General features: G+C 45.5%; 1 protein-coding gene across 3 annotated transcripts; it reads right to left on the bottom strand.

Annotated features, from left to right (window-relative positions):
* Nucleotides 1-10,462, bottom strand: LOC147178873 (metabotropic glutamate receptor 6-like). Of its 3 annotated transcripts, none has more exons than XM_086067654.1 (16): nucleotides 10,333-10,462; nucleotides 7,859-8,381; nucleotides 6,936-7,152; nucleotides 6,207-6,342; nucleotides 5,977-6,131; nucleotides 5,766-5,906; nucleotides 5,494-5,700; nucleotides 5,266-5,405; nucleotides 5,057-5,179; nucleotides 4,701-4,965; nucleotides 3,273-3,508; nucleotides 2,013-2,174; nucleotides 1,798-1,947; nucleotides 415-555; nucleotides 228-319; nucleotides 1-148 (listed from the first exon to the last, which is right to left on the bottom strand). In XM_086067654.1, exons 2-15 carry the CDS (start codon nucleotides 8,330-8,332, stop codon nucleotides 242-244), a joined length of 2,625 nt encoding a protein of 874 aa, XP_085923780.1. In that variant the 5' UTR covers nucleotides 8,333-8,381; nucleotides 10,333-10,462; the 3' UTR covers nucleotides 1-148; nucleotides 228-241. The 3 variants fall into 3 exon arrangements, with proteins under 3 accessions (XP_085923780.1, XP_085923779.1, XP_085923778.1); XM_086067653.1 differs by having other exon boundaries at nucleotides 2-148; nucleotides 228-331; nucleotides 10,329-10,385; XM_086067652.1 differs by having other exon boundaries at nucleotides 3-148; nucleotides 228-331.
* Between the last annotated feature and the right edge of the window lie 200 nt (nucleotides 10,463-10,662).

Genomic DNA, 10,662 nt, shown 5'->3' with positions numbered 1-10,662 from the left:
AATCATGCCGAAAGAAACCCGGACACATTGTTGAACGATAGCGTCGTTTATCAATACAACTATTTCAAATTGCAGATGAGTGAACACATGATCTTCACTACGACAGTGATGTCATCGGGTTGTGCGCAGGGATTGGTCAATCGAGGCCCTGTGAAGAAAACAGCACAAACTGAAATACTTCACACCATCTTTCCACTTTTTTACTCAAGCAAGAGCGTTCTTAGCACCTTCATCCTTCAATTCACTGCGTTCTGTCGGGCTCAAACTTAATATTTCCGTTCTGATTCTCCTTGATGGATTTGTGAGACAGCTGAGCAGCCTGGACAACACCCTACCAGAAAACCAGCGTCAGGATCGGAGACGACTCGACCGCACGAGAACGTCACCTCATCGCTCCCTGCTCCTCCTCGTCACCTTGAAGCTCCTCTTCCTCTTCTGGATGTTGTGCTCGGGCTGGAAGAGGATGACGTACACTTTGGGAATGTAGAGCATCCCGAGGGAGACGGACGCACTCAGAGTCATGGACACGGTCAATGTTGCCGTCTGGATGAACATCTGAAGAGAGGACACAGTTTTACAAGGCTAACATGGAATCTAGATTACAAACGTTATTATTTTTTATAATTATTATGATTATTATTATTTTTTTACAAATGTATTGAAATATAACTTGCCACTAGAGAGAGCATGTATCAATGCATCAATACATATTACATCTAATAAAGCTTATTTTATCTAATCTCATAAAAGTTATTTGATCTTATTTCTACATTTTTGTTTGATGTGTGCTGTCAGATTTTAAATATGTACCTAAAACCAACATCAGCAACAAGCAGGATTCACCTGATTACCAGCTCTGGACTAGACAGAAACAAGTTGCTTGCTTCCATAATTACGGCCTGCATGATTATGAGATGGGATTATAATTCTAATCTGTACAATCCCATCTGGTGTGTTTAGATGACCCCAACACTTCTAAAATCCATTAAAAGTCCTGACCTCAGACTGAACCAGCTTCCCTCCCTGAAAAAAAAAAAACTCACTGGGAGGAAGAAAGCCTTAAATGAATCGCGACTGATTCCGACATCCATTCTGCCACTAGATGGCAGCAGCGAACTGTTGGTTCATGCTGCAGTCTAGCAATAAGGCATACTCATATCTAAAATGTTTGCTTGTATCTCAAAACAACAACAACAAATGGCCAAGCAACAACTTGTATAAACCCCCCCCCCCCCCCCCCCCCCAAAAAAACCCCCTCAAGGCACCAATGTACTTAAATAAACAAGCACACTCATTCACAAACTGTAATGGGACTCCATGCGCAGACTGGCTAATTAGCCAATTAACAGTCAGCTGATAACCTGAGCTCACAACAGCTAACTCGACACAATCATTTGTTGACTCCCACGTCATTCACAAGCCCAGGCCCTGCCTTTTAAAGCCACACACAGTCAAAGTCACTACAGTGGACAATATGAGGATGGCGACCCCCAAGTGGACAAAATAAATGTCTGCACCTCACATGCATATTTTGCATTGGCGTTAATAATGCAAATTCATTTTATGTCTGATGACTCCAATACTTGATTGGATAATCACTAAAATCATTGAATCGTACAGAAGCAAAACATGACAACAAAGTCTATCACACCCAAAGGTTCAAATATTTTTGACACTATTCTGCTAAATATTTACCTGTATATTGCCATTGATTAAAAAAAAAAATCCATATCAATCTGGCCCTAGCTAGCACCTCGCTTGAGCTCGTTCTAGTAGTGTCCCGGTGTGGGTTCTTACCTTTTCTGTGGATTGTGCTGTACCGAAGAAGATGGGCACGAAGGCCAGCCAGACAATGCAGGTGGTGTACATGGTGAAACCGATGGGCTTCGCCTCGTTAAAAGTCTCCGGCACTCCACGGCTTTTCACGGCGTACACGGTGCACGTCACCTAGCACGACAAATGTAGCGGGTCATGCAGTTGCTCTGCACAGTGGGCGGGGTTTGACCTCGTACCATGAGCAGGATACTGTAGCCCAAGCAGCAGATGATTGACAGGTCAGACATGTCACACTTGAGAATTCCTCGGGCCAAGTCAGGGTTCGGGGGACGGAGCTCATCGTAGTCGACGATGGTGTGAGGCGGCACCATGGCGAACCACACAAACACGCCTAACACCTGACACATACACGCACGCACGCACGCACGCACGCACGCACGCACGCACGCACGCACGCACGCACGCACGCACGCACGCACACACACACACACACACACACACACACAGACACACAACTGAGTCACATATCTGTGTAGAATGTCAGTCACCCTGGCCATGGTTATCCACGAAGCTGAATGGAGGTAAATTGATTAAGTAATAAACAGAGACACTCTATGAACCAGCGAACCAACGAAGCAATTGATCAACCAAACAATCCAACCTACCAATCAATTTACTAAGTAACTAGCAACCAACCAATCTACCACTCAGCCAATCAACTGACCAACCAACAAACCAATCAATCAATTGATTAACCAAACAACGCAGTGCCAATGATCCAACCAACCAATCAACTCATTGAGCTACCAAACAATTAATTTATAAATGTGCCAAACCAACTAACCAATTGACTAAACAACAAACAATCAAATTAACCAACTAACTAACTAACTGACCTTCAATTGAAGAAATAATCAATAAACAAAACCAATCAACTGACCAGCCAAACAACCACCTGACTAACAAACCAACCAGTTGGTCAACCAACCAATTGACCAATCTACAAAACCAACCAACCGACCAGCCAACCAATCAACTGACCAACCAACTAACCAATCAGTTGAATAAATAAACAAAATTACCAGTCAATCAATTGACCAGTCACCAAAGTAATCAACTTATCAACCTTCCAAACCAACCAGTTAATTGGCTAATTAACTAAAAGCCAAACAACTAATCAATTGAGAAATCAACTAACCTACGAATCACCAATCTATTAATTAACCAACCAAACAATAGATTGACTAATCAATCCGTCAACTAATTGATGAACCTACCAAACAATTGACCGACTCTTTAGTTTTACCAACAAATCTACTAACCATCCTACCAAATCAACAAACCAGTCAAATGACTAATCAAGCCATTTTTGTCACCAGGCAGGTGAATGACCAGCAGCTATGCAAAACAAGTATTCATCAGGAACACCTGGAAACAACAACAACAATTCCACAGTATACGTGACTGCAGCAGAAATAGGAAGTGGTTGTTCTCACCTGTACCAAGACCAGAATGAAGGTGATGAGCAGCTGCGAGGTGGGGCTGATGAACTTGGGCGGCGTCACCGAGCGCTTGCCCTGCTCGAAGATGCGATAGATGCGGTTGGTTTTGGTCAACATGGCGGAGTACGTGATGGCCATGCCCAGGCCCAGCAGGAGGCGCCGGAATGCGCACACGACCACTCCTGGCTCCGCGATCATCAGGAACGTGATCAAATAGATCAAAAAGATTCCTGACAGAGGACAGGGAGTTGCATCATGTCAGCATACATTATTAGCAAAGGCTTTTGTAGGTATGTATTTTATACATTATTTTATACGTACGTATTTTATACATTATTTTATACGTATGTATTTTATTTGCATTTTGAATGGGACTTTTTTGGTTTTAGGGAGAGGGGCTTCAGCTCATCTCTTTCCATGTGCACCAGTCTTGTATGTACTAGCATGTACTTTAGTGTATTCCTGTATACCAGTTGTGAGTGTATACAAGTCTTGAGCTGAGCATGTGTACCAGTCTTCAACGTGTATGTATTTAGTTTGCACCAGTCTTGAGCATGCACCAGTCTTGTGTATGTGTGTGTGTGTGTAACAGTCTTGACTGTGTACATGTCTTTAATTTGTAAGTCTAGAGTGCATACCTGTTTTTAGTGTGTACCTTTCTTTAGTGTGTACCTTTCTGTAGTGTGTACCAGTCTTGAGTGTGTACCACCTTAGCGCGTACCAGGTTTTTAGTGTGTACCAGTCTTGACTGTCTCCCTGTCTGTGTGCACCTGTCTTTAGTGTGTACCAGGCTTGGATGTGTACCTTTCTTCAATTTGTACCAGTCTTGGGTGTGTACTTGACTTTAGTGTGTACCAGTCTTGAGTGTGTACCGGTCTTGACTGTGTCCCTGTCTGTGTGCACCTTTCTTTAGTGTGTACCTGTCTTGAGTGTCTACCTGACTTTAGTGTGTACCCGTCTTGAGTGTGCACCAGTCTTAAGAGTGTGTACTTTTCTTTAGTGTGTCTCTGCCTGTGTGCACCTTTCTTGAGTGTGTACCGGTCTGAGTGTGTACCGGTATTGCGTGAGTACCGGTCTTGAGTGATTACCAGTCTTGAGTGTGTACCTGTCTTTAGTGTGTACCAGTCTTTAGAGTGTACTTGTCTGAGTGTGTACCGGTATTGAGTGAGTACCGGTCTTGAGTGATTACCAGTCTTGAGTGTGTACCTGTCTTGCGTGTGTACCAGTCTTGTCTTGTGTATACCTTAGTGTGTACCAGGTTTTAGTGTGTACCAGTTTTTACTGTGGACCTTTCCTTAGTCCTGAGAGTGTATCTATCCTTTACGACTACCAGTCTGGAGTGTGCACCTGTCCCCAGTGTGTGTACCAGTCTTGAGTGTGGACCTGTTCTTAGCGTGGACGAGTTTTGCGCATGGCACCAACCTGTCAGTAAAACGTAGCTGAGCTCCCGTCCAGCAGCTCTGACAATGGGTGTGTCGTTAAATCGGACGAAGGTGATGACAACCATGCAGGTTGCCAGGATACCGAGCATGGAAAGGGAGGCGGGCACCAAGGCCCAGGGCGAGTTCCACTCCAGTTTGATGATGGGCGTCGGACGACAGGCCGTCCTGTTGGGGACAGGCCGCATGTCCGACGGACACGTCTCACAGGTGAACTGGTCCACTTGATACTGATAGCCGTCACAGAGCTGGAGACATTAGGCATGGCATGGGTATCTGTGCTTTACATGAGTATTTCTTTATCTGATGACTTTTTACTTTTATTCCCTATATTTTTACCTCACAGTGCCAACAACAGGGGACCCCCTTGACCATCTTCTTCCTCTCTCCTGGCTTACAAGGGAAACTGCAAATGGAGTCTGGAAGAGACTTATCTCCTCCGGACCACTGCATCTCCTCCAGCTGACACACACACACACACACACACACACAGTCATCTCAAATGGTCACGATAGGCCACGTGCGTTTGGGACCAATCGGAACCTTACGTTGAGACGCAGGTTGTTGGTCCACTGGCCAATGACGTGGTAGCCAGGATGACTGTGATTGGTCATCTGGAACTGGAAGATGTCGTAACGGCCGGGAGCGTCTCCGTTCTCGTTGAACAAGACGCTGGTGCCTGCACTTCCTGATGGGGGGAAAAGACACGCCCCCTTTTGACCATGTGACCACCCTCAACTCAACTTTGCTCTGTACGGACAGCGCCATGATCTGACCGTTGAAGTTGACGTCTCGGATGTAGTCGAGCAAGGCGCGTCCCTCCACGGGGTCCATGGCGCTGCACACGCCGCCGTCCGATTGGTCGCCACAGAACTGTTGCTGCATGCTGTGCAGGGCGTAGGCGACGGCGTACACGGCGTCGATCACAAACTGAACCTTGCCCTCCTGCTCGTACGGAGAGTCCCGGCCGATTCTCTCTTGCCCTGTGAGGTTGGCTTAATGAGGTGGCGGTTTTGATAGGTCGACATCCAATAAAATTTGAGCCCACCTGTGCATTTCTTCTTGCTGGGGTCCACCTCGACTCCAGGTCGGGTGAGTTTACAACGGAAGTCGTCTTCCCAGAACTCATTGAACCAAATATTTCTGCGATTGTTCTCCAGAGAGCGGGACGTGAAGTAGTGATCAAAGCCTGGAACACATATTCAGTATAACCGTTAAACACACTAAACAGTACACACACACACAGTATGTGTTCTTACGGTCGATGGACGCCCGTTTAGGCAGGATGGTGACGGCCCCCTCGGCAACATCCTCCAGCTCCATGACGGGCGAGCTTTTCGCCCCCCAGCTGTCGGAGCCCACAAACAGGAAGTGTCCCGTCAAGTTGGCACGCTTGGCCGCCTCCAGGACCTGTCTGTCACAACCACAAGGGGGCCGGTGAGAGGGTGGGGTGCCTGAAGACGGGACCGATTCGGCAGTGAGCATTTACTTGATATCGTCCTCGTTGGCAAAGATGATGACCCCCCTGGCGTTGCTGGTCTCCATCAAACGATTGATGATCTTGTCAAACTCGCCGTCTGTCGGTTCGCGGGGAATCTTCACCGACTGGGCGATACACACGCCGCCTGAGACAAACATGTCAATGCAACGGCTATCACATTGTAATAATGAGAGTCAAGCTTGTTACATCGTAATAGAACACAGCCATGAATTTAGGTAAATGGTAATGGTAAATGGACTGTTTTTTATATAGCGCTTTTAATTACACAATATGGTGCCCAAAGGGTTTTACAATGAGACTCATGCTTATTACATGTCTATTATATTGTAATAAAACACAGCCATACATTTTGGTAAATCGTAATGATAAATGGATTGCTTTTTTATAGTGCTTTTAATTACACCATATGGTGCCCAAAGCGCTTTACAATGCCTCACATTCACACTCACTTTCACACACCAATGGCTGACTGCTGCCACGCAGGGCGCTTTCCAGGTCCATTAGGAGCAAATCGGAGTTCAGTGTCTTGCTCAAGAACACCTTCGGCATGGTCACCAGGGTGAGGATCGAACCCACAACCTCACGGATGGAGACGACCACTTCACCACTGAGCCATGCTGCCTAAATTTTAAGGCTATTTGCATACTGTAAACTATATAGTATGTGAATGGAGAGATGTACACAATAGGTGTGTATGTGAATGGACAGGCGCCTTACCGGCCTCCCTTGAGATCTGCACAAAGGCGTCCACTCCACTCTCGCCATAGCTTCCCTCGGACGCCAACGTGGACACGTAGTTCCAGCCCAGAGCTTTGACGATGTCCAACATGGCCTGCGCCTGGTACGAGTCCGGCGGAACCACTCGGGAGAAGAAGTCGTAGCGGTTGTTGTCACTCAGTTCCGGGGCGGTCGAGGCGTAGCTCACCTGAGGGATCTGAGCGAGCGACAGACAGCGTCAGCAACCGATCCAGATTGAAAAGAAAGTTGATATTGTGTATGTGTGTGAATGGAAAAACAGATGTTTACATCCTGTGTGTAAATGGACAGACATGATATTTACAAAGACAAGGACAAACGGCAGTCAAAGGGATTACAGTTGCGCAACAGCCCAAATGTGTGTCACGCTTCAATCAAGGGAGTAACAATCACATTAGGACACACTGGCAGATTAGTGCATGTAACACAAGCACTTTGGCACGAACAACTCACAATAGCTAAAAACGCGACATTTGATGGCAGCGGAATGTGATGAGCAGAAGGTTACCATGGCGACCGTGCTCACGTTATTCTGTTATCGGTTCTTATTACGGCCATATTTCAAGTTTCATCGAATTATTTGTTATGCGTGAGCCTCATCTACTTTGACTGCACTGCTATTTGTCCCGCTTGGGCACACACGCGCACACACTTACACACAGTCATTAAAAACATTAAAAGCAGCAACGAAGCAGACACTAATTGCTCCCAAATTAATCCAGCATGTGCAGACTGTTGGTCTGTTTTTACATAACCAAAACATATGATAGAATATATCATATATATCAGTGTTTATTTACATGTGCACTGCTACTGACTGGCGACCAATCAGTTGTCTATATGACACTGGCTGCTGTCAGCAAGCGCGACAGGTTGCGGGTTACCTCAAAGAGGCGCAGGATGTTGGCCACCATGATGGACACGGAGCTGGCCGAGGCGCCGATCACCGCCACCACGCGCTCGGGCTTTCGGATGACGGGCGGCCGCCCATCGGAGCAGCGGATGTCGGACGTGTCCTTCTGGATGAGCGCCTGCACGAAAGTTAGCGACTGCTCCAGGGCGTAGGTGTCCCGCGAGCACGTGTCCAGGATGCGAGCGCCCAGCGTGATGTTGGGCAGCAGCGAGGGGTCGCCGTTGATCTGGTCCAGCGCGTACAACATGGCCTCCATGCGGTGGATGCCCTTCTCTTTCTTCAGCTCGCCGCAGGGCAGGCCGTGGGGTCCGCGGGCGTGGATGGGGAACAGGCCGCCCAGGGTGATGTCGCCCGGGATCTTGATGGAGTGGGGGTGGAAATGTTGGTGGGAGGCCCACACGCACACCGAGAGATCCAGGAGGAGGAGGAGGATGGACGATGTCATTCTGATGCGATGTTCACTTGACTATCTTCATCCTGCTAGTGTGTGGTGCCTGAGAACAATCAATACATGAATCGATCAAGTAATCCCCTCATCACGGGTTCGGGGTTCATGGATTGTTTTTATACTGTTTCTATCTTGTTCTGCCTCTTGTTTATTTTTGTGTAATTCCACTGTCGACCATCAGATGGCCGCACACTAATGTTTGACAAATTTGAAAGAAGAATGAAAACAGGAAGTATTTCAAGTCAGTCTAGTTTTGCTGAAGATTACTAAAGGTCATATCCTGCTTTTTACGCCCACTAAAAGTGATGGCTGTAGGTTCATTTTATAATGTACGCCTTTGGGCATGATTATGGATGTCTACTGTGAGGCAAGTTTGTTAGTTTGGAATAAATAGGATTTATTTACACAGTATAATATTTTTGTGCTATCCATTTTTCTTGCTCTCTCTTAATATATAGTATGTTTAATTGTGGTTTTATTATTTTAAAGGGGGGTCAACCCCCCCAAAATATTTACATTAATATTTTCTATGCAGCCCCACTAGTCTAAAGATGATATTCTGATGAATATTGAGTTTGTAGAATACGAGTTAAGTAGCCAAATCAATTGTTTTTTATCCATGTGGGGGGCGGCCATTTTGCCACTTCTGATGAATTTGTAGTGTAGTTTTGTAGAATTTGTAGTCCACTTATTGTGGACTGGAAATTACATCATAGTTGCTCAGGGCTCTGGGAACAACCAATCATAGCTCATCTGTTTTCTGAAGCTGAGCCATGATTGGCAGTTACCTCAGAGACTGGTCCAGGGCAGCCATTTTGCCACTTATTGTGGTCTGAAAATGACATCATAGTTGCTCAGGGGTCAGGTAACTACCAATCATGTCTCAGCTTCAGAAAACAAGTGAGCTGTGATTGGTAGTTACCTGAGCACTGGCCAACTATGATGTCATTTTCAGTCCACAAAAAGTGGACTACAAATTCATCAGATTATCGAGTTTAGATTTGTGGGGCTGCATAGAACATAATTTTTTGGAGGGTTGACCCCGCTTTAAAATAATAAAACTACAATTCAACATACTATGTATTCAGAGATACATCCATAATCATGCCACTTATTGTGGATTGAAAATGACATCATAGTTGTCCAGTGCTCAGGTAACTACCAATCACAGCTGTTGCAAATAGTGGAAATCTGCAAATAACTGAGACCCCCACCTAAAAAGCCCTTTCTAATCACTTACCTGTCAAAATGTAAATTCATCTCACTCAACAATTTCCATCAACTCACATCTGCTTTTTGACCGACGCTTCACACATTTAAACTATGATTGCAAAAAAGAAGGCTCATTTACCCTGTTTTCTTCAGGGTTTCTTTACTAGTGGTGTCAATTAATTTGCACTTTTGCTATCTGGGAGTATGTGTGACGTCATGGTAAAAAAAAAAAAAATAGTCTATTGCCTGATGCCCACTGTAATGTCCTGCAGCTCCTGCTTTACCATGCCTGCATGTGTGCAGCACAGTGATAAGTGCTTCGCTACAACGGGCTATTCCATGTTACACAGCTGCCCCTTACACAGCTGCCCCGCCTCTGATTCAAGATCAGAAGCTGAGAATTTGCCCGGTTGCCAGTGGGTTCGATCTCACAGACCACCCCTCACTTAAAAAAAAATTAAAAATTAAAAAAATTAAAATTAAAAAAAATCACATGTTCCCTTTAAACTAAAGATGTACAATCTGACCTTAATCATGTTAAATATTTACCCTAAGGCACATTTTTATTTGAATGATTTCAATGAAAAAAATGCACTTTGATTATGAAATGAAACCCTTCCTCCACCCCCACCTGCTGCAATGGTGCAATCAGGATTATCATCTAAATATGATCTTCATGAATGAAACATCAAACAACACTTCCAAATAAATTATTATTATTAACAATGATAATAATAACTAACCACAATCGCTCAAATGTGTATTGTATGAAGAATCTTACTTACGCAGGAAGTGCCTCCTCCCGGGCAGGGGGGCTCGCATCCTGGCTGCCCCACTGTGGAGGTTCTAGTCTGGTCAAACTCACCTGGCGGATGGGGAAATTATACACCTCATAACAGACGCTCCAATCAGCACAATGTGTATGTGTATGGACTTTTGGAAGAGTGCTGTCATTGGCTGACACTGACCTCTAGTGGTGAAGGTTATGTCATTAAACAATGGGCTCTTTGCACAAATCCACTACTTCATTTGCTGTCCTTCATGATTGGACAAACTGATTAATCCAGGTGTGTCTGGCCATTGTCGTCGTGGTTACTGAGGTCAGGCACACCTGG

Source organism: Leptonotus elevatus, chromosome 2, assembly GCF_054856555.1.
Source record: "Leptonotus elevatus isolate MCC_2025b chromosome 2, RoL_Lele_1.0, whole genome shotgun sequence".
NCBI classification, from domain to species: domain Eukaryota; kingdom Metazoa; phylum Chordata; class Actinopteri; order Syngnathiformes; family Syngnathidae; genus Leptonotus; species Leptonotus elevatus.
Note: the sequence above shows the minus strand (reverse complement) of the source record. Positions and strands in the feature narration are given on the sequence as shown.

What these genes read in the sequence shown, in the direction of transcription:
- LOC147178873 (XM_086067652.1), bottom strand. Translation starts at nt 8,332, where the DNA reads ATGACATCGTCCATCCTCCTCCTCCTCCTGGATCTCTCGGTGTGCGTG. An exon ending in CCGAGACGTCAACTTCAACG is followed by an intron (nt 5,406 to 5,493) that starts GTCAGATCATGG and finishes TCCCCCCATCAG; the next exon opens with GAAGTGCAGGCACCAGCGTC. An exon ending in GCTACAGTATCCTGCTCATG is followed by an intron (nt 1,948 to 2,012) that starts GTACGAGGTCAA and finishes TTGTCGTGCTAG; the next exon opens with GTGACGTGCACCGTGTACGC.